General features: G+C 40.2%; 1 protein-coding gene across 3 annotated transcripts in view; it reads right to left on the bottom strand.

The window, feature by feature from the left end:
• Window positions 1–13,259, bottom strand: part of LOC148898836 (uncharacterized) — a 39,246-nt gene extending 25,987 nt beyond the window's left edge. The window contains exon 1 of one of the 3 annotated variants that reach the window (XM_088993743.1): window positions 12,829–13,259. In XM_088993743.1, coding sequence (XP_088849869.1) covers window positions 12,829–12,920 — 92 coding nt within the window. In that variant the 5' untranslated portion in view covers window positions 12,921–13,259. The remainder of the gene's footprint in view (window positions 1–12,828) is intronic. The other 2 variants (XM_088993742.1, XM_088993745.1) reach the window with 2 other exon arrangements.
• Window positions 13,260–22,775: the final 9,516 nt, after the last annotated feature.

The raw sequence follows: 22,775 nt of genomic DNA, 5'->3' as shown, positions 1-22,775 counted from the left end.
TAAATGGGGCTTCTCTAGTGAAAGCTGCTGAGACGAGTGGAAACATACCGCCGTGGACTCCCAAAGGATGTCTCAAAATGATGAAACATGTATCAAGTCAGTTAAAAGGAGGCATAAAATACAACCACCATTTCAAGGCTTGCCACATACGAAGAAACTTGATGTCCATGTGAGGACGGTTATCGTTAACTTCAAAAATGGACTGAAAAAAGATGAAAGAGGCGAATATCAAAGCATCATTTTCACCAGTGGATCAGAGACATCATGGTGAAATGTGCATGTCTGCTACAAGATAAATGTTGAAAGCAAACACGAAGCTGTAGCAGCTGTTGAAGTCCCACATCTCCTGTCCCACGTGAATCCGCTTCAATTCCAAGCTGCGACATATCGACATAATATCATAGGAATCAAAAGGAAAACACATTCTTGAAATGGACTGTCTCAAATCCGCGGAGTCATTTGCTTTCGAGAAAACATTTTCCATAAACGGTCCCTTAAAGGATAAACCGACGCCATTTTTTTTGTTTGCTAACTGACATCAGAAAAACGTTTTATAGCATCTAAAATACCCAAAACACGCAGGCTGATATTTTGAGTCAAATGCAAAACACCAATAAAAATGACTTGAAGGACAACCGACGTCACTTTTTTGTTTTTTAACTGACACTAGAAAAACGTTTTATAGCATTTAAAATACCCAAAACACGCAGTAGGATATTTTTAGTCAAAGGCAAAACACCAATAAAAATGACTTAAAGTCTCCAAAATCTGCAAAAAATTGAGCTGCGAATTGGGCATTTTCAGAAAGTCCCGCCCCCAGTTCGTGACGTCACGCCAAGACGTCTTGCATTACTTGTGAATCAAAACAATGGCTTCAGATTCGGAGAATATGCTTTCTTGTTACACATCCAGTTATGAATATGATTCAAATAGTTCTGAAGAGCAAAGCATATATGTTTGCAATCGATTAAAGAATTTATTTGGGCCATTTTGAGGCAACATTGGGGGACAATCTCTCACAAAAAAAGAGGCACAAAATGGCGACATCCTGTGGCCACCTCCGTTTCCACAGGCTGATAATTCTTAAATGGCGCTTGGACGCCCTCTGGCGGCTTTTGGGTGCAACACGAGGTCCCCAGACCAAACAACTACAGTAAAATACATTGACGTGATGGAAGGACAATGCGACAATGCGTCCTTTTCACGGTCAGTGGGTGGTCCTTTCGTGACGTCAGGTAAGGACTCGTCACCAACTCAAAAACAAGACTTCCTGAATATTCGGCATGAGTCTTACGTAAAATATAGCTATATGCGGTGGAATCTTATTAAAATACGCTCAGTAGAAGTCATTTGAAGTGATTTTACAAATTATGGACACAACTTGTCCGGGGACGTCGGTTGTCCTTTAAAGTGTCCCACTACTTCAAATGACCCCAGAAATGCAGAGTTTCAGAAGATCCCGCCCCCTTGTTCGTGACATCACGCCAGGACGTCTTGCCTTGCTCTAGAATTAAAACAATGGCTTCAGATTTGGGGAAGATGCTTTCTTGTTACTCATCCAGTTATGAATATGATTCAAATACAGTAAAGTCTCGTTATATCGATATCGGATATATCGATAGTCCCGGTTATATCGATACTATTTCTATGCACGCACTGAGAAAATTACATGCAAACAGGGTCGGATATATCGATAGTCCCGGTTATATCGATATTTTTTCGGACTCCCTTGAATATCGATATAACGAGACTTTACTGTAGTTCTGAAGAGGAAAGCATAAATGTTTGCAATCGATTAAAGAAGTCCTTCCTGTATCATTTTGAGGCGTCTGGACTCCAATGTAGCGCCCCGAAAATGCACAAGATGGCGCACAAGCTGGGAATTTGTGTCAACTAGTATCAAATAGTAGTCTTGGTGCAACACACAATGATTCACCATTGCGTTATTTATGTGTGTTCCTTCTAATTTCACGACACAAAGTTTTCAGGCCAAACAAAGTACCCAAAATGCATTGTGTGTCGCTTTCTCGGTCAGGGGATTTCCAGACATGATGTCACGTCAGGCATTGTCATCAACTCGAAAACAAGTCTTAAAACGTCAAATATAGCTATATGCCATGGAATGGTTGTAAAATACGGTCAGTAGAAGTCATTTGAAGTGATTTTACAAATTACAAACACAACTTGTCCGCTGGCGTCGGTTGTCCTTTAAGGTCAAACTCAGGCTATGTACTTTACCAACATGAAAAAGCCCTCTTTCATTTGCATTCATCTGAAAAAAAAAAAAAAAATAATAACTTATTTTCAAGTACTGCGTATGTGTCTGAATGACCCACGCAGACTATGGTCCACCCATCAATTCAGAGTGACTGATACGCGCAATATTCAACTGGGTGGAGTACATAACATCATCCCCCGGAGACCATTAACAGACCATAGAGGCTATTTGAACAGAATGCTAATTTACTTTATTTTTTTTTAGAGGGGCGGGGAATAGAAAAAGCGATCCAAGATTGCAAGAAAGAAGAGCATGTGTAGAGAGCCTAAAACGCCTATGACCGTACTGCGAGGGCTGAAGTACTGAAAGGGCCTTGCCCTGGAATGCTCATAGGGGGGCGGAGGGAAGGAAGAAAGACTTTCTCAGTGAAATTCCATGTTTAGTCGTGGACAAAGAAAACAAATAAGTAATTAATTGAGTGCCAAGATCTGGCAGAGAGGGGATGTGGGGGACGGACGCAAAATGGCAGAATGAATGTTGTTTTTTAAACACGTATACCACAGATATTCTATCCTTATTGACGTTAAGTAGGTGACGAAGTCTGAGACTGGGCATGCTGTGCTGGATTGTTCAAACAGTGGCGTGCTTGTGTTTTGAGCAATGAGTTAATCCTCTGTTCACCTGGAGGCCATCACAAAGACCAATTAGATGGCTGACATGTTTCTTCTGTGAGTAAGCTAAAGCGAAAACAGTACATTTGGTCTTAGTCCCCCTGAGATTATATAATAATAATAATAATAATACATTTCATTTATAAGTGCCTTTCAAAACTCTCAAGGCCACTTTACAGTCACAGGATATTTTTTCTGCAGGTGAGCAGAGGCAGCCATACGCGCCAGTATTCACTCAACCCGGAAGTAACTCAAATAGATAGAAAGCTAGCTAGCTAGCTAATAGATACAGTAATAATAATAATACATTTCATTTATAAGCACCTTTCAAAACTCTCAAGGCCACTTTACAGTCACAGGATATTTTTTCTGCGGGTGAGCAGAGGCAGCCATACGCTCCAGTATTCACTCAACCCGGAAGTAACTCAAATAGATAGAAAGCTAGCTAGCTAGCTAATAGATACAGTAATAATAATAAAACATTTCATTTATAAGCGGCTTTCAAAACTCTCAAGGACACTTTCCAGTCACAGGATATTTTTTCTGTGGGTGAGCAGCGGCAGCCATACGCGCCAGGGTTCACTCAACCCGGAAGTAACTTAAATAGATAGAAAGCTAGCTAGCTAGCTAGCTAGCTAGCTAATAGATACATTAATAATAATACATTTCATTTATAAGCGCCATTCAAAACTCTCAAGGACACTTTCCAGTCACATGATATTTTTTCTCTGCGTGAGCAGCGGCAGCCATACACGCCAGCGTTCACTCAACCAGGAAGTAACTCAAATAGATAGAAAGAAATAGATAGAATATTAAATCCTGGACTCCTGGCACACATGAGATCGGGTTCTTCCAGCCATCCTGGTAGGAACACTTTTGCAACTTCACATGGGCATTCTTCAGGGTTCCTCTTGATTGGCAGACCAATGTTGAGGTCCCCGTCTCAAAGAAGTGGCAAGAAAATGGGCAAATACAACTACACGCTCTCTGGGAAGGTCAACTTGAAGGTCCTGGAAAGGAGTCGGTATGCAACAGTCAAACCTGCGAGTCAGGAGACGGGGGTGGGGAGCATTTCAGAGGGGCTATACCCATGACCCAGTTCACCCCAGGAGAAACAAAGACCAATGCACGATGGAAAGATGTAAATGGAAAAACCTGACAGCAGAATGAATTGATGGTTTCCAAGGGGGTGAAGCAGAATGTGTTTATTGGGCCGAACTGTTCTGATGATTTTACACAAGGGGCTTCAGTTTGTGACAGGGAGTGAGAATAAAATAGAAATCAACCATTTGATTGTTTTAAGATGATATCACAATGCGGCATGAATCATCAAAACAAGTTCAACGTATACAAAAAAAAAAAAAACATGATTTGTCACTGATCAAAAATCGCCTTCAATTGTCTTTGAATTTTAAACTTTAGAAGCTGCGCTGCAAAAAATACCTTGAAGGAATGGGGCGTGATGAAGAAGAGGAAATGGAGGGGGGTGAGTGAAGGAAATGAAGGGGAGAATGGAGTGATAAATTGTCTATAATCGTAGGCTTCTGGCATTACACAGGCATTTCCGGGACATGTTGTCTCACACTTTAGACGCATCCTCGAAGATTGGACCATTAAAACATCTTATCTTTAACCATTTCTATATAAACAAGAGCAATGTTTACATTTCTCGCTCAAACTAATCTTTCCTTCCTTGTCACTCCTCCACCTGTGCTCTCCTCCTTCTCTCGTTCTTCATCAGCCTCACATTTTCTAAGGACCACCCAGCATTTCGTCCCCCATGTGATCCTTTTCTCCAGATATTTGACTTGAGTGTGCTTTCATTTTACGACCGTTGCCTTAACAAATAACCAAAGGTACCCCACTCAGGTCGCCGCAACAACAGAGACCCTCCATCCCATCCTTGTCACTAACATTAAATTACGAGGCGCCGGTTAAGTTTGATTTTGCTGCATGATGGCAGGTGGAGTCTGGAGAGAAGCTTTGATGTTTAAATTATTTCTTTCAACATCAGCTTTTGGATAAAGTATGCTTATATTTGTAACTCATTCACTGCCAGACGATGTGCAAAAATGTGTCCACTCTAGTGCCAGGGTTTCTATCATTTTCACTCAAATTCCAAGACCCACAAAATATTGAGGTTTAGGACTAAATAAACATTCAATCAAGTGTAAAAACACCTGAGACTTTCTTCTTTATAATAATAATAATAATACATTTCATTTATAAGCGCCTTTCAAAACTCTCAAGGTCACTTTACAGTCACAGGGTGAGGTTTCTGTGAGTGAGCAGCGGCAGCCATACGCGCCGGCGTTCGCTCAACCCGGAAGTAACTTAAATAGATAGAAAGCTAGCTAGCTAGCTAGCTAATAGATACATTAATAATAATACATTTCATTCATAAGCGCCTTTCAAAACTCTCAAGGTCACTTTACAGTCACAGGGTGAGGTTTCTGTGAGTGAGCAGCGGCAGCCACACGCGCCCGCGTTCGCTCAACCCGGAAGTAAATAGATAGAACGCTAGCTAACCAGCTAGTAGATAGCTAATAGACAGCCAACAGATAGCTAGCCACCGAGACAGTTATATAGCTAATCGCTAGCTAGATAGTTAGTTAGTTAGCTATTACACTGAATGTGTCTATTAAATACACAGATAGAAAGCTAGCTAGCAGGCTAGCACATAGCTAATAGATAGCCAACAGATAGCTAGCTAGATAGCAAGCCACTTAGCTACTTTGTGTTTTTTTTTCTTTCATCAGGAAAAGAGAATTTGCCTTCTGCTTGCCACTTGCTGTCGACTGAAAATATCACGGTGACATATGCACATTAGCACATCACTCGCATTTTAACGGGTACACAAAATTGCTAACACCCCATTCCCTTGGATAACATTGCATGTCAGGTCAAATGTTTTTTTATGCCACTGGGCACAAAAACATAAACAAATATAAATAAACACATACATAAATAAACAAATAAATAAGCATAAATAAATAAACACATAAATAACTAAATAAATAAGTAAATAAATAAATACATACATACATACATACATAAATACACACATAAATAACACACTGAATAAATAACACACTAAATAAATAAAGAACACACCAAATAAATGAATAAAACACTACTAAAAAAAATAAATAAATGAACAAAACACTAAATAAATAAATAAATAAATAAATAAATAAAACACTAAATAAATACATACATAAATAAATAAAACACTCAATAAAACACAAAATAAATAAATAAATAAAACACTATATAAATAAATAAAACACTAAATGAATAAATACATAAATAAATAAAACACTAAATAAATAAAACACTAAATAAATAAACAAATAAATAAATAAAACATTAAATCAATCAATCTATCAATCAATCAATACGAACCTGGGTGGCCCGGAAATGGCCCGCATACCATATTTTGCTCTCCGGTTGTGCGCAATAAACTATTTTTTATGCAAACATATGCTACACTCTAAACCGCTTATACAGTATGTCCTGTCAGTTTTGGGAGAGACTGTACCGTCAAAATAAAATGTAGACAAAAGCTTGTAGTTGGCAATGTAAGTCAAATCGATATGACAGTAAATCAGAATTCCCCCCAAAGAAGGCCAGAGACATTGTATCGCACTAAAAAAAGGGAAGTCATAAAGTATGTGTCAGCCTAAAAAGGCAACGTTCTCATGGGTAGATAGTACAATGTTTCACATCGTATTCATCCAACAACAATATCAATGAATAAAGATGGGAATAATCATCAACTAATTGTTAAGAATGTGGATTCAATCTGAAAGTTGTCCAAAAAAGGAAATGCGGGTTGACAAACACATATGCTACGCTAACCAATCCACCATGCTGCCTCAGAAGTGCCCATTTTTGCTATTATTTTATTTTTTAATGCTTGGGTGTGTCACAGACAGATTTTCACCATTTTGCGCACTACATTTCCACTGTCAAATTCGTATTCTGTTTGCCTATGAAATCTACCTCACAATAACTACTGTCTGATTATGGGCTGTCATGCTCCTGTACACCTTCATCTCAAGAGCTCAGATGAGCGTAATTAGTGTTTGAGGCGGGGCAGAAAGCAGTTGTTTGGCAATTACGGCTTCCTGCATTTTCTCACTTCAAATAAACTGACATGTATATTATAGTTATTGTAGCCGTCACTCATTGTCACGCGTCTGCAACATGCCACCCACAGAAGGCCTGGAACAAGCAACTCGGTGGGCATAAGTTGATTGTTTTTCACGAGGAGTTTGTATTGTGACAGTGGAGATATAGGCGTTACTTGACATGCTATTTTTTTCGATTGATTTCTGGTGCTTTTATATAAGCTTTGGAAAATCTATGAGGAGTTTATTGCCGGACAGCCTTATACGAATGTCAACTATTACAAATGGTCTCAAGGGCAGCGTGTTGGAATGCAAAACATTCCAAGTGAAAATCATTGAAAATGCCTTTTTTTCAGGCACAAATATGCGAGTCATTTAAGAAAGATAGACCACCGCATATTTTCTCACTGCCTTGCAACCGTCGTATGTGGAACTGTTGCTGCTTGGAATTGAAGCGGATTTACGTGGGACAGGAGATGTGAGACAATCGCTTTCGTCAATGGATGCTCCGGATTCTTGTTTGTTTTCAACGTTTAGCTTGCAGCAGACGTGCACATTTCTACATGACATCCTTGAGCCATTGGTGAAAAGGACATTTTGATCCTCTCCTCTTTCATCTCGCACAGCTTCATACAACAGAGATGGTTTAGCAAGTGCTTAAGATTGAATGATTGTGTCTCTTTGTTGTCATACAATTTTGTTTTTTGGTTCTTTTGACTTCAAGATGGAACCGCGAGAGTGGCTGCCTTTACAGCAGCTCCTGTATTTTGTTTTTCTACTTCTTCCTTTCCTTTCCTCTTACTTTCATCACTTTACTGCTGTGACATGTACATCTCTCCACTGCGAGACTATTAAAGGCTAAACCAATGCAATCCATATTTTGAGAGGGTTTGCCTCCAGTCAAAGATGAGGGGATGTCAGAAAGGCAGTACAAAGTTTTGGGTGTGTTGGGAATAACCTTAAACGGGGACAAAAATGGTGTGGTCACCTCATTCATCCACACTTAACACAATAAGAAGTACAGATTTCAACATGTGAGCCTTAAAAGCTAACATTTTTTTAATAACTCACAAGCTTTAGTGTCATGAATGTCAATCATGACAGGTGGATTTATAAGGAAGTGACACAAAACAGATATTTTTATCACTTCTCTACATTTGGTTCCCCTTCGAGTGGGAAAATCACTTGTATGTGTGCAAACTAAACCATTGGTGTCGCAGGGTTTTGCCTCCCTCGCAGGTGCGTGTTCACCCGACCCGTAACTTTACACCCATTCTCGCTTACTCATGCATGAAGACGTGGCAAATCTAGCACGCAAACACATCAGTTCAAAGAAATGCTCCGATGTGAGGGTGCCATCGCCGGACAGGATGACAAAAGAGGACAAAACCTTGTTCATTCAATCGTCAAACAAAAATTATTTATGAACGTGTGCATGATTAATAGAATTTATAAGCTTGTCCCGCATCATGCAGTACTGCACAGGTAGAATAACAACATACTAGCTAGTCGAGTAATCGGAACATACAGTAAAGTCTCGTTATATCGATATTCAAAGGAGTCCGAAAAAATATCGATATAACCGGGACTATCGATATATCCGGCCCTGTTTGCATGTAATTTTCTCCGTGCGTGCATAGAAATAGTATCGTTATAACCGGGACTATCGATATATCCGATATCGATATAACGAGACTTTACTGTACTTTATCTTATGATTTACCCAAAAGTTATATCATGCTAATTTACATTTACCTTTTATATAAGTGTGAAGTGTAATGTATATATCCGAATAGCATGTCTATACTATTTTCAAATCCTGAGTCTAGGACTGGGGCATTGTGAAATAACAATTATGCCGCAAGCTGTGTGTGTATGTATTGTCAAAAAGAAAGTGTGACAGTGGTCATGTCACATTTGGCTCGATACAGCCCCCCCACACACACCCCCACCCTCCGCACCCATTTGTGATGAATACCAGGTCAAGCTAATCAGTGGCCTTAAATCAGCTTAGCACTGACACAATGCTGAAAACATTTCTTTCAGTTGATATACATATACGCACATTTTTTTGTGGCTAATCTGGTGTTGACCTAAGTGGGTTTACACTTGGCAGGAACGTATCTTTTTATTGGCAGGTCAAGATGAAAATGAATACAATGTGCAAAGCAAAGTGCTTTCCCAGGAATTCCAGAGACATGGAAAGTTAAAGACAAGGGACTGTTTGAATACCGGGCACGAATCTTTCGCTGCTGTGGTCATACAAGTGAAACATCTTGGCACGATAACCCAAAATGGAGAAACAGACTCAGAATCCATAAAATTCTGTTATGGGAGCTACGGTAGCACTAAGTAGGTCGCTAACTGTTGAGGAAAGCATTTGATACACGGCTAGAAATGACAACAACAACAAAAATACACAAATGCTAACGTTAGCTTAGCATGTTGCTGAATGTCAGTTGTGAACATCACCCCGCAGTCTCCACGTTAATAATAATAATAATAATAATAATACATTTAATTTCTAAGCACCTTTCAAAACTCGCAAGGACACTACAGTCACTGGATAAGAACACTGCTGCAGTGATTTATTTTTCTCAACGCCCTTAAATTGTGCAGGTGTGCCTCATCACGTGTCAGGTGAGTGTAGTAGAAGATTTATGAGACCCAACTAGATTCATAGTCAATCGCAGCATCTGTCAGGATATCCCGTGTGATTGTTTGCAACCTGACCACTTGACACCTGCCCATCTCCATGGTGACACATCAAAACAACACCCGACTCTCATTCTTTGCCACGTTCTCATTCTGTTTTTTCCCCCTTTCACATCAAATGCAGCGTTGCAAGCTTAAACGTCCCGAATTTATTTGGGAATTGAAAATGTTGACATGGAGCACCCTTTCCGAATTTGTTTTTTTTTTTTTTTTTCCGGGTGCCGATAAAGAGCTGGTCAGACCTCTGGCAATGTTTTTCCCTTCCACAAGGGGGCAGCCTTTTATCCATGTTAGCGCTTTGTTCCAGCTTCAGCTTTTGTTAAAGCGCTATATAAATAAATTTATTGTATTGTATTTTGTACAGATGCCCCCATTTCAAGCTCAGATAACTCCAGACCAATTTCATTTAGGAAGTAGCTCTTTTTTTCTGATAAGAGAACATAGTCTAACTTTTCTTCAGCTGAAATGAATGTTTATGTAGTCCTAAAACTCAATATTCTGTGGGTCCTGCAATTTGAATAATAATAATAATAATAATAATAATAAATTTCATTTATAAAAAAACTCTCATGTTCACTTTACAGTGACATGATAAATTTTTCAGTGGGTGCGCAGCGGCAGCCACACGCGCCAGCGTTCACTCAACCCGGAATAACTCAAATAGATAGAAATCTAGCTAGCTAGCTAATAGATAGCTACCTAGATAGTTAATAGTTAGCTAGATCACCAGCTATCTCGCTAAGAGATAGCTCGCTAGGTAGCCAACTAGGTAGCCAGCTAGATAGCCCGCTAAGTACCCAGCGAGATAGCCAGATAGATAGCGACACTGTAGCTGGATAGCTAGATACAAAGAACTGAAGAGCGGAAACTTTTCGCACACGCACCTTCACAACTTCACAACAATGACCAGGGTGGGTGGGAAAATGACAAAAACCCTAGCACTAGTGTGGAAACATTTTTTGCATATTGTCTGGTAGTCAATGAGTCAATAACAATAAGTACCCTAAATTAAAAGTTGTCACTCAGCCAAGAAATGCACCGCACTGGGGACGCCCGCCTTTTATTCATCTTCGTCGCTCCATGATGTCATGCAGACTCCAGCTGCATGAATGAAGCTTGTCCAGCTCAAATCTGGGGGGAGGAAGTAAGGGGTATGGGGATTCCCATCCATTCTTAATCAGTTTCCTTTCTTGGATGCATCCATGATCCCCGTTACCAAGTTCCATTCTCATCATCATATTTGATAGTCAATCCCGTGCAGCAATTGTATTTGAACTTCCACCTAGTCTCTCTTTGGATTGTTTAGAATTGTCATCTGCCGCCTGTCAAACAATCTCATGTACACAATCATCACTCATATGCCTAAAGGACATGAGTCATGCATTAAAGCAGACACAATCGGATAATGTATTTTAATTCTGCATGGGAATATATTTTGCAGACATAATCACAGTCAGATATACCACTAAAAATTACCCTTCAAGGTACGTATGAATGAGTATTACCTTTCACATTACCAACAATGAAATCTCTATTGACAAATTTGGATTTTGGAAGGGAAAGTACACTTCTCCATTTTCCTGCACACAGGAGTTCACATGAACTCAGCATATTTTGAGGCCTCCGTATGAACTCTTTTTCTTTTGTTGTTTAAAGGACAACCGAGACCATTTTTTTTGTTTCCTAACTGACATCAGAAAAACGTTTTATAGCATCTAAAATACCCTAAACACGCAGGCCAGATGCCAGATGATGTGCAAAAATGTGTCCACTCCAGTGTCAGGGTTTTTGTCATTTTTATTCAGATTTCAGGACCCACAGAATAATGAGTTTTAGGACGACAAACATTTAATACAGTGTTAGAAAACTTAGACTCTCTTCTTTCATCAGAAAAAAACATTAACTCCTAAATTATATGGGTCTGGAGTTATATGAGCTTGAAATGGGGGTGGCTGTCCAAAATACAATACAATAGATACATATTGGTTTATACTATTTGCTTTAACAACAAGCGTTAACATTGGAAAGGGGGAAATGCTGTCCCCTTGTGGAAAAGAAAACCATTGCCAGAGGTCTGCCCAGTGCTTTATCAGCACCCAAGCAAGATAATTAAAACAAAACCCAAATAAGTTTGAGAATGGCGCTCTAAGTCATATTTTCAATTACCAAATACATTTGTGAACAGCAGTGAATGAGTTAACAGTTGCTAACTAATTTCCATGCATTTACATGACGTGTATTTGCAAAGGATGTACTGTACAGCACTTGTTTCCAAATGCAAACGAGATGGATTCTGTTTGTTGGATCTTTGGAAGTATTCCGATCAGCTCATATAACTCCAGACCCATAGAATTTAGGAATTAACTCTTTTTTTCTGATGAACGAAGAGAGTCCAAATTTTATTATGCTAAATTAAATGTTTATGCAGTCCTAACGCTCTATACTCTATGGGTCCTGCAATTTGAGTGAAAAGTGACAAAAACCCTGGCACTAGAGTGGACACATTTTTGCATGTCTGGCAGTGAATGAGTTAAATGTCATCTTTTCGCAAACCAAACTTCTCACAGTGCTTTATGGTGAAACTGCTAATTTTCAGCATCAACTCGATTACAAATATGAAAGCAATGGAGCATCCCGTGGTGGCGATGGTGCGCCTGCTTCATGAAAGCGTGCCTTCATGAAACATTGAAGCAGTAGAAACCTGATCATGGTAGAAAAGAACACACGCCTCACGTTTCGTTTGAGCAGAGGAAACTATGGTGTTACATTTTGGGGGGCAGTGACAGTGAGTCATGTATCGAGGCTGCGTTTTGCGTGCGTAATGGACCAACATCACCTCCTTTCGTATCCTCTCAAGGGGGAGGTGAGAAACTCTGGTATACTTCTAAGTATCTCACTAGGAGTTGAAGACAATAGCGTGGTTAAAAAAATAGCCCACGTTGCGTGCACTGTCTTGCAAGAGCAACACTTTGCTCATTGGATTAATGGAATAAAGCCTCCGATTGCGCAACAGCTGTTAGTTTAGTTCCATGAAACTTAGCGCATTTATACACAGAACGTGATTGTTATGAACGTGAAACAAAAAAAATACCAGTTAGTGGAGGAGCGATGATTGAGGATATCCTCCTTAGCCGTGAGCAGTGACAGGCTGTAGGTATCGAGGTTCACCGTTTGCAAACTCATGGTGCGTTTAAGTGTCCAGACGTCTTCCCGCAGGCTCGTCTCTTCACTTGTGCTCGGGGTATGACTATTTGCTGGGGTGAGCCAGAGCGGAGGAGGAAAAAAAATATTACGAAGGTACGAGTTGGAAAATATAACAAAAGAAGAAGAAAACAATCCACGATAAGGGGTAGACGCAGGTTGCACGCAAACTGGGTTCAAGTTTCAAAGTGGAACGATCCGTCGTGCGGGCGCTGCTCACTCCCGGCGTGGATGAGACCGTTGTGTGCACACACTGAGCACACTGAGAGGGGGCAGCGGAATAAGTTTTCAACCCACACACACACACAAAAAAAGCCCCACCTCCCGTTGAGTTAGTGGAAAGCGTAATTCACTGGCTTGGGTAGCACAATAAACGCAGCCAACCTGAGCACCGTGTCGGCGTACATTCGTCATTGACACTCGCAATAAAAGCTAAACAGGAAATGACGGATTGAATACAAAATAAAAATAATCTTTTCAGTCAGAATTAAGTGCACAAAAATCGTGGGCACCCATCAACACCATTAAAAAAATAAAATAAAAATAAAATAAATAAAAGGAAAAAAGTACTTTAAAAAAGCAATAATAATAAAGACGTAACGTGGAGTCCCTGAGTATAGATACAGTGATACCTCAGCTTACGAACGCTTTCGCTCACGAACTTTTCACTTTACAAACATTAAATTCGCGAGAATATAATCTTGGCATACGAACTAGTTTTCGGCGGATGAGCGCCAAACCACACAGTCGAACAGCGCCACAGTGGCTGGCGGACGAGTTTTACACACACTATTTGAGTGCAGACGTGGTTTGCTATCGAGTGGAGTACATTTGCTATTATGGGACCGAAAAAGACCCAACCACAGGCTATTGTTAAGCCAAAGAGGACACAAAAAAAATTTACGGCCGAGCAGAAGAAGGAGATCATCGAAAGACACAAACGAGGTGTGCGTTTGTGTGACTTAGCGTCCCAGTACCATTATGCTAAGTGGACCATTGCTACAGGTGGCTAAAGGTGTTTCTGTGTTGTCTAAGCAACGGTCTCAGGCAATAAAAGAGGGTGAAAAACTTCTGTTGATTTGGATTAACGAAAAGCTAGCAGGGGACAGTAGGTCACAACAACTTCACTCGGATATCATCAAGAGGCAACTACATCAACGACCATCACAAAAGTAAAATGACTTTATTGTGCAGTACAGTTTATTTCTTTAATCACAATACAATAGCACATTTATTATAAATAAAATAAGGTGTATTTTGTGTAGTTTTAAGGCTTATTTAATAGAAAATTATGTTTTATGGGGGACCTGGAAATGGATTATTCTCATTTTTAATGGTTTCCGATGGGAAACTAATTTGGAAGCTGGAACAAAGTGCTATCATGGGAAAAAAAGGGAATGCTGCCCCCTTGTGGAAGCAAAAATACATGGCCAGAGATCTGGCCAGTGTTTTATCGGCACCCAAGCATAAAAAAACGAACAAACTCGGGAATGGCAGTGAATGAGTTAAGTGAAGACTTGTTCAATCAAGTTGTTTTAAAATTCTGTCACACGGAAATGTGGTTTAAGAGACGTATGGCGGCAATGTGGTGTCTTTGAACACAAATTATCCAGTTTTGTTTTTTTTTTAACCCCAAACGACCACAGCAACGCCACACTCACGTGTCCAAATGAAGCCATTTACTGCAAAAGAAGGAGAAATTTCATGGGAACCAAGCCTGAAGAAGCCTTTTGTGTCATAACACAAAGCGCAAAGGGGAGCTTGTATGGCTGTCTGATTGTGACGCATGCGTCAGAAAACTGGTTGCACAATCTCACACAAACATTGCCTTGAATTGATGCTCAGACATCTTGAGCACAAAGCCTGAACTCTGGACAAAGTAAAGCAAACACACAACCATACACACAAAGTCGAAGACTGAATGGGCCTGTACGTGCTTTTTGTGGATTTTCAAGTACCTACTCTATTGACATCTTTCTTGTACAATCTGGGAGTCAAGGGTTCAAAAGACAGTTTGGATTTGACAGACATGACAACAGGATGCAAAATTGTGTTCTGGTTTAGTTTGCGAACATTCGTACGATTACCAATGATCGCGTGGTCTTGTGTCAATGGCGGACCGTCAAGGCCTTCATAACCTTCTCTGCTGGCCAAAAAATATCTGAATCACTGACTGATGTTAATTAGATTTTGTCCATGACCATGATCATGATTAGCTAGTCACTAGCCAATCATCGTTTGCAAACACTGCTCTGATCACAAGCCGCTAGTGACAAAAGCATACTGGCCAGAGCTAGCATACTGTATTGGTAGCAAATGCATAAGCAAATACTGTATATTATGTTGATTTAATAGCAGTTTTGTCAACCCACAATGGCTGAAAGAGAAGACATTGATTTGGTTGGTGATTTACTGTTCAAGCCATTTTCAAGACAGACTTTTCAAGAAAAAATGGATATTGTTAAGAAAGGTCGGTCAGATATTTCCTGGCTCATGATAGCCTATAGTGGACTTGTAATAAGTAAGTTTTTTTTTTTGTTCTTTTGAATTCAAGATGGTGTCGCGAGAGTGGCTGCCTTTCCAGCAGCTCCTGTATTTTGTTTTTCTACTTCTACTACTACTACTACTACTACTACTTTCTTTCCTTTCCTTTCCTCTTCCTTTCATAACTTTGCTGCTGTGAAATGTAAATTTCTCCACTGCGAGATGAATAAAGGTACATCCAATCCAATATATAAGATATCTACAATATAGTAATACTAATACTAATAATAGATAGCTATATCTAGCTATCTATTAGTTATCTATGAGCTAGCTAGCTAACTTTATATCTATTTGAGTTATTCTGGGTTGAGTGAATGCTGGCGCATGTGGCTGCCGCTGCTCACCCGCAGAAAAACTGATCTTGTGACTGTGAAGTGACCTTGACAGTTTTGAAAGGCGCTTAGAAATGAAATGTATTATTATTATTATTATTATTACTATTATTATTATTACACCACACTTTTTTTCAGTCTGGATTGATTCAGACATAGCACTACTGAAGGCCTACTGATGGAATCCACAGCCCGCCACAGTCTCACGTCCAACTGTGGTGCTGTGTTAATTAAAATTGAACTCTTAATTTTGTACCTGCTCAATTTGGACACAAATTTGGGTTTGGAACTCATTCATTGTTAGCAAGTGTGCCTTATTTTGAGTTAGGTTAATGAACATTTTTATTATCATCACATTTCGTGAAGAGAATAATTCATTTTCAGGGAGGACAGTAAAAATGCTGGCCAACCACAGTGGATGGCACAACTATGGGTGGGTCCCAAAAACAAACCAGTTGTGGGGTGGATTCAAAGTTCCCTATTAACGCCACAAAAGTGCTTCCATCTAGTTGAGACCCAAGTGCATGATAGCATTTAAAATGAATTAAAGTAGCTACTTGGATTCACCACGATTGAATTCAGCTGGGACGACTCCCTAAGTGGCGCAGCCCTCCCTTTGGAAAAGCCACCAGCCTTTGCTCATCTCCTAAATGACCAACAAAATAGAGCCTTTGGGACTATATTTATCTATTCTACCAATTTTTACACAGCTTGTCCTCATTAAGGCCTCTTCTAAGGTTTGGGAGAAAGTCCACTCAAGTATGAACAGAATATGCAAAGTCCAAGATGGCGCCATGATGTCCCTGATCTAGTGATGGGCAAGTGAAGCTTCATGAAGCACGCGTGATAGTTTTTGACTCCTCTAGATGGCACTCTTGGTTTAAAGATGATTTTTTTGTAGATACAGTAAAGTCTCGTTATATCGATATCGGATATATCGATAGTCCCGGTTATATCGATACTATTTCTATGCACGCACGGAGAAAATTACATGCAAACAGGGTCGGATATATCGATAGTCCCGGTTATATCGATATTCAAGGGAGTCCGAAAAAATATCGATAACGAGACTTTACTGTATTTCGGGAAACACACGGAGCGCCACAATGGCTGGCGCACTAGTTTTCGGCAGAAGAACACCACACCATGGCTGCCGGACTACTTTTCCACACCCACTTTCTCTGAGTGCGTATGTGGCATACGTGGTTTGCTATCGAGTGGATACTTTTGATTTTTTGTGACCGAAAAAGACTAGTGTTTAGTCAAAAATGACACAAAACAAAATTACGGTAGAGGAGAAGAATGAGATCATCGAAAAACACGAACGAGGTGTGCGTTTGTGTGACTTAGCGTCCCAGTACCAGTATGCTAAGTCGACCATTGCTACATGTGGCTAAGGGTGTTTGTCTGTTTCCTAAGCAATGGTCTCAGGCAATTGAAAAGGTTGAAAAACATCTCTTGATTTGGATTCACGAAAAGCAGCTCGCAGGGGACCGTGTTAGTGAGGATATTATCACAGAGAAAGCATGGCAACTTTACTCGGATATCGTCAAGACGCAACGACATCAACGACCATCACAAAGGTAAATAAAACGACTTTAATATACAATACAGTTTATTTCTTTAATTCTATTACAATAGCACATTTATTATACATAAAATAAGGTATATTTTGTGTAGTTTTAAGGCTTATTTAGTAGAAAATTACGTTTTATGGGGACCTGGAAACGGATTATTCTCATTTTTAATGGTTTCCTATGGGAAATTAATGTTTGGAAGACACACTATTCGCCTTACACACACTTTCTGGGAACCAATTAAGTTCGTAAGCTGAGGTATCACTGTATAGTAAATATATTCCCTCACGCTCAGCTGTGTGATGCTTTAACACATCAAACATAATGTGGGACAAAAACTGGGACATTCACATCCACTGTGCTGTTCTGGATCAAGCTTTCAGGAGCAAAGGGGGTGGTTTGGAGGGGCGGAGGGGCAGTTTGGGGGCTTCCGTGACAACCTCATACTGCTATTATTCTTACAACTTCCTGTTATTAGAGGCGCCCCTGCCCAATCCAAGGCTCTTCGTCCATATCTGGACATGTGAACTCCATCCGGCCCTGTTGGACTGGACTTGAGAGGACTCTGGAATTTCCTCTGCAAGGGTGCGGCAGTGACCATTGGGTCAAAATCTGGGAATGTGCTGGCATGTCCATTGGGACACATACAGTGGTACCTCGGTTTACGAACCCCTTGACTTACGAACTTTTCGGTTTACGAACGTTACGTTGATGAAAATTTTACCTTGGCATACGAACTTTACCTTGCCATATGAACCTTTTTCGTACACGGAGCTGCCTCAATGAGTGATGTGTCGTTCGCGAACGAGCCCGTTCTACTAACAACAAAATGGCAGCCGACTGTTTTTGTCCTCTATTCCCCGCCCCCAGTCTTCGGTTAAAGCCACGTGAATAGTCAAGAATGCAGCAGTGTGGGGAGGTGGTTTACACATTAAAGAGACAGTCAGACGACAGTGAGAGAGTTTCGACTTTGATAGTTCAAAGGCAGAGTGTAGACTGCAAGGTTAAAATATCCCATCAATCAGGCTCCACAAACAACCCACACAAGCCATCTGTACACTTGATGCCAAAAGCTATCAACCCAGCTAAACATAACACAATTGATGATGAACTTGATACAATTATCACAGAGAAAGCACCTACGAGGGATCATTCCTCAAGATGATGAAAGAAGAAGGTTACGTTCCTTATCAAGTGCTTAATGCTGATGAAACGCCACTCCATTGCATCAAGCCATCAAGGACCATCACAAAGGTAAATAAGACAACTTTATTATACAGTGCAGTTTATTTCTTTTATTATAATACCATAGCACATTTATTATACATAAAATAAGGTATATCGTGTGTACTTTTAAGAATAAGAAAACTAGAAAGTAGAAAATTATGTTTTATGGGGACCTGGGAACGGATTATACTCATTTTAATGGTTTCCTGTGGGAAATTAATTTTTGGGATACACACTTCTCGCCTTACACACGCTGTCTGGGAACCAATTAAGTTCGTAAGCCAAGGTATCACTTTATTTGCTTGCGCGGATGTGTATTTGTGTCTATTAAAACAGCCATTTTCTCCAAAATATCTCCTCTGTCACTAATTTCCACAAGCTCTTCATCCAGCCCCCCTCCTACCGTCCTTCCTGAGAGTCTAGAGTAGACCAACAGCCTGTGCTCGACAGCTTGTCAAGAGCTCCACCAGCGCACAAAATCCTCTCCTAGCCTCTTAGAGTTCACTTAATTCACCTCCCATTCACCAATAACACTCTTAGATCATTCAATGACTTGTCTCAAGCGGATCTACGCTGCGATCGTTTAGGACTGCAGGCTTTGTACCTTCAAAATGACAAATCCGCGTTCAGTGAATCATTGGAGGGTTAGTGCAAATAAAGTTTAAAAAAACACAACATTTTAACTCATTCACTCCCAGACGATGTGCAAAAATGTGTCCACGCCAGTGCCAGGGTTTTTGTCATTTTCAGTCAAATTCCACAATGCACAGAATATTGAGTTTTAGGACTACATAAACATTCAATAGACTGTCGTCACTGATATAATATAGTATCCATCTTCTTGCACCCAATGATCACTCCTCTCATTTTAATTTTGTCCGGTCAACCCACATTTTTGTCGAATCTTGAATAATGGGTGATAGCAGTATATCCTTTTACATAATATGGAATGATGACTTATGAAATAGCTCCAGAATAAACAAAGCAATTACAGAGATACATTGGCTTACAAACTTAATTGGTTCCCAGACAGAGTGTGTAAGGCGAAAAGTGTGTATCCCAAAAAATAATTTCCCATAGGAAACCATTAAAATGAGAATAATCCGCTCCCAGTTCCCCATGAAACAATTTTCTGCTTCCTAATTTTCTAAGCCTTAAAACGACACAAAATATACCTTATATTATGTATAATAAATGTGCTATGGTAATATAATTAAAGAAATTAACTGTACAGTATAATAAAGTCGTTTTATTTACCTTTGTGATGGTCGTTGATGGCTTGATGGAGTGGAGTGGCCGGTTTCATCAGCATTAAACACTTGATGAGGAACGTAACCTTCTTCTTTTACCATCTTGAGGAATGATCCCTTGTAGGTGCTTTCTCTGTGACAATTGTATCTAGTTCCTTGTCAATTGTGTTCTATTTAGCTGGGTTGATAGCTTTTTGCATCAAGTGTACAGATGGCTTGTGCTGGTTATTTGTGGAGCCTGATTGATGGGATATTTTAACCTTGCAGTCTACACTCTGCCTTTGAACTATGAAAGTTGAAACTAGTCCAAATTTCACTATTTTCTATCCATTTTGTCACTCTCTCTGTCGTCTGCCTGTCTCTTTAATGTTTAAACCACCTCTTCTCACTGCTGCGTTCTTGACCAATCACGTGGCTTTAACCGAAGACTGGGGGCGGGGAATAGAGGAAAAAAATGTTGGCAGCCATTTTTTTGGGGAGAATGGTTTCACTCTCTCTTTGTCTGTAACCCCCCCAACCCCCCCACTCACTGCTGCATTCTTGACCAATCAGGTGGCTTTAACCGACGACGGGCGCGGGGAATAGAGGACCAAAACAAGCCGGCTGCCATTTTATTTTAGGAGAACGGGCTTGTTCGCAAACGACACATCTCTCATTGTGGCAGCTCCGTGTCTATCCCGAAAAATTGTTTGTTTGCCAAGGTAAAATATTCATAAATTTAACGTTCGTAAACCGAAATGTTCGTAAGCCAAGAGGTTCGTAAACCGAGGTATCACTGTACACTGAATCACCGTGTGTGTTTGAGTGACGCAGGGGCCGGCACGTGTGAATGTGTGCATGTTTGCAGCAGGCCTCCAAATGAGGTGAATGCTCTGCTATGTGCCTTGACAACAACCTTGAAATATCTACCCCTCAGGCTATGTGTGTGCGTGTGTACGCGTGTAGGTGTGTGTGTGTGTATTTTTGCATTGTTATCATCTGCCATTTTGTTATCATCTGCCATTTTGTTATCATCTGCCATTTAGTAGACAGATCAGTGAAATTGGATTAATAAACCCAGAGCAAAGACCTCATCCAAGGGTGTCAAAGGCAAGGCCTGGGGGTCGAATCTTGCCCGCCACATCATTTTATTCGGCCCACGAAAGCAAATCAAGCATGTCAAGTGCCATGATGTTTGCTAAAATCCAAACTAAAATTTCAATTTGTCATATGTAAACCACAATAACATTCATTATTATTCACTTCAGATTTGAAAACTAGTTATTCATTCATTTATTGTGCGTTATGTATGTAATATGTGGAGGAGATGAAATATTTTAATGGCTTCCTCAAATTCATAACGGCCCCCGAGAGGGCCAATTCCAGTTTTGGAAATGGCATCCATGTCATTGTTAAATTGCTTGAACTAGCAATTATCAATGGAAGAAGCGAAGCTGTCATCTGATGTTGTCGCTCACTAAACTCACCAAAATTACATCCACGGAAAGGTTGGGGAACATAATCCATTCATGAGTTGATGATGAGGTGTGTCTGGTTGTCCCAAGCACAAAAATTGTCATCTTATATGCCCGTTCTTGTCTAGATGTTCAAATCACAAATCTTTCTTCCTTCTTTGGTGCTTAAAATCTAAATGTTTTCATCTCCTGCTGAGTCAACCATTGATAATAAGAGCCAGATGCGATGATGTCACAGCACCACATGTGTGCAGGGGGAAAGCTAGAACACGAGGCCGCCAACATTGTCAAGCGCCAGTCAGTCCATGTTCATAACGGAGATGTGTGAAAAATGCCGAGGTGGCGGCGACAAATACCGAATATCGATTTCTACGTCACGCCGCCTCAATGCAAAACTTGGATTAAAATGAAAGTGGGAATGAAAGTATGAAATGTTGTCTGGAAAGGTCTTTTTTTTTGGCGCCGCGAGAGTGGCTGCCTTGATAGCAAGTCTTGTATTTTGCTTTTCTACTTCTTCCTTTCCTTTCCTCTTACTGTCATCACTTTGCTGCTGTGAAATGTACATTTCTCCACTGTGAGACTAATAAAGGCTAATCCAATCCTATCCAAAATACTAAAGTACAAATATCCGAAAAAATCTACTTCAGTACTCTTAAAGGACAACTGACGCCACCTGACAAGTTGTGTCTATAATTTGTAAAATCACTTCAAATGACTTCTACTGGGCGTATTTTGCAAAGATTCCACCGCATATAGCTATATGTTACGTTTTAAGACTGGCGCTGAATATTCAGGAAGTCTTGTTTTTGAGTTGGTAACAATACCAACCGTGATGTCACTGACCGAGAAAGCGACACACAATGCATTTTTGGGTACTTTGTTTGGTCTGAAAACTTCGTGTTGATCCGTGTTGATGGCGAAATTAGAAGGATAAGTAATGCGATCGTGAATCATTGTGTACTATTTGATACGAGCTGACACAAATTCCCAACGGAAAAATCAACCCATTTCCAACTGAGCTTGGGCGCCATCTTGTGCATTTTCCGGGACGCTACATTGGAGTCCTGATGGCTCAATTGATGTGGGAGTACTTCGTTAATCGATTGCAAACATTTATGCTTTCTTCTTCAGAACTATTTGAATCATATTCATAACTGGATGAGTAACAAGAAAGGATCTTCTCTGAATCTGAAGCCATTGTTTTGATTCTCGGGCAAGGCAAGACGTCTTGCCGTGATGTCACGAACAAGGGGGCGGGACCTTCTGAAATTCTGCCTCTCCAAGATCATTTTGAAGTAGTTTTTGGACACTAAGTCATTTTATTGGTGCTTTTCATTTGAATAAAAGTATCAGCCTGCGTGTTTTGGGTATTTTAGATGCTCTAAAACGTCTTTCTGATGTCAGTTAGGAAACAAAAAAATTGTGTCGGTTGTCCTTCAAGTACAGCCTAAGT

Source organism: Hippocampus bargibanti, linkage group LG04, assembly GCF_051943395.1.
Source record: "Hippocampus bargibanti isolate YZ-2025 linkage group LG04, ASM5194339v1, whole genome shotgun sequence".
In the NCBI taxonomy this organism is placed as follows: Eukaryota; Metazoa; Chordata; class Actinopteri; order Syngnathiformes; family Syngnathidae; genus Hippocampus; species Hippocampus bargibanti.
The sequence above is the reverse complement of the archived record's forward strand: the minus strand, read 5'-3'. Positions and strand labels throughout refer to the sequence as shown.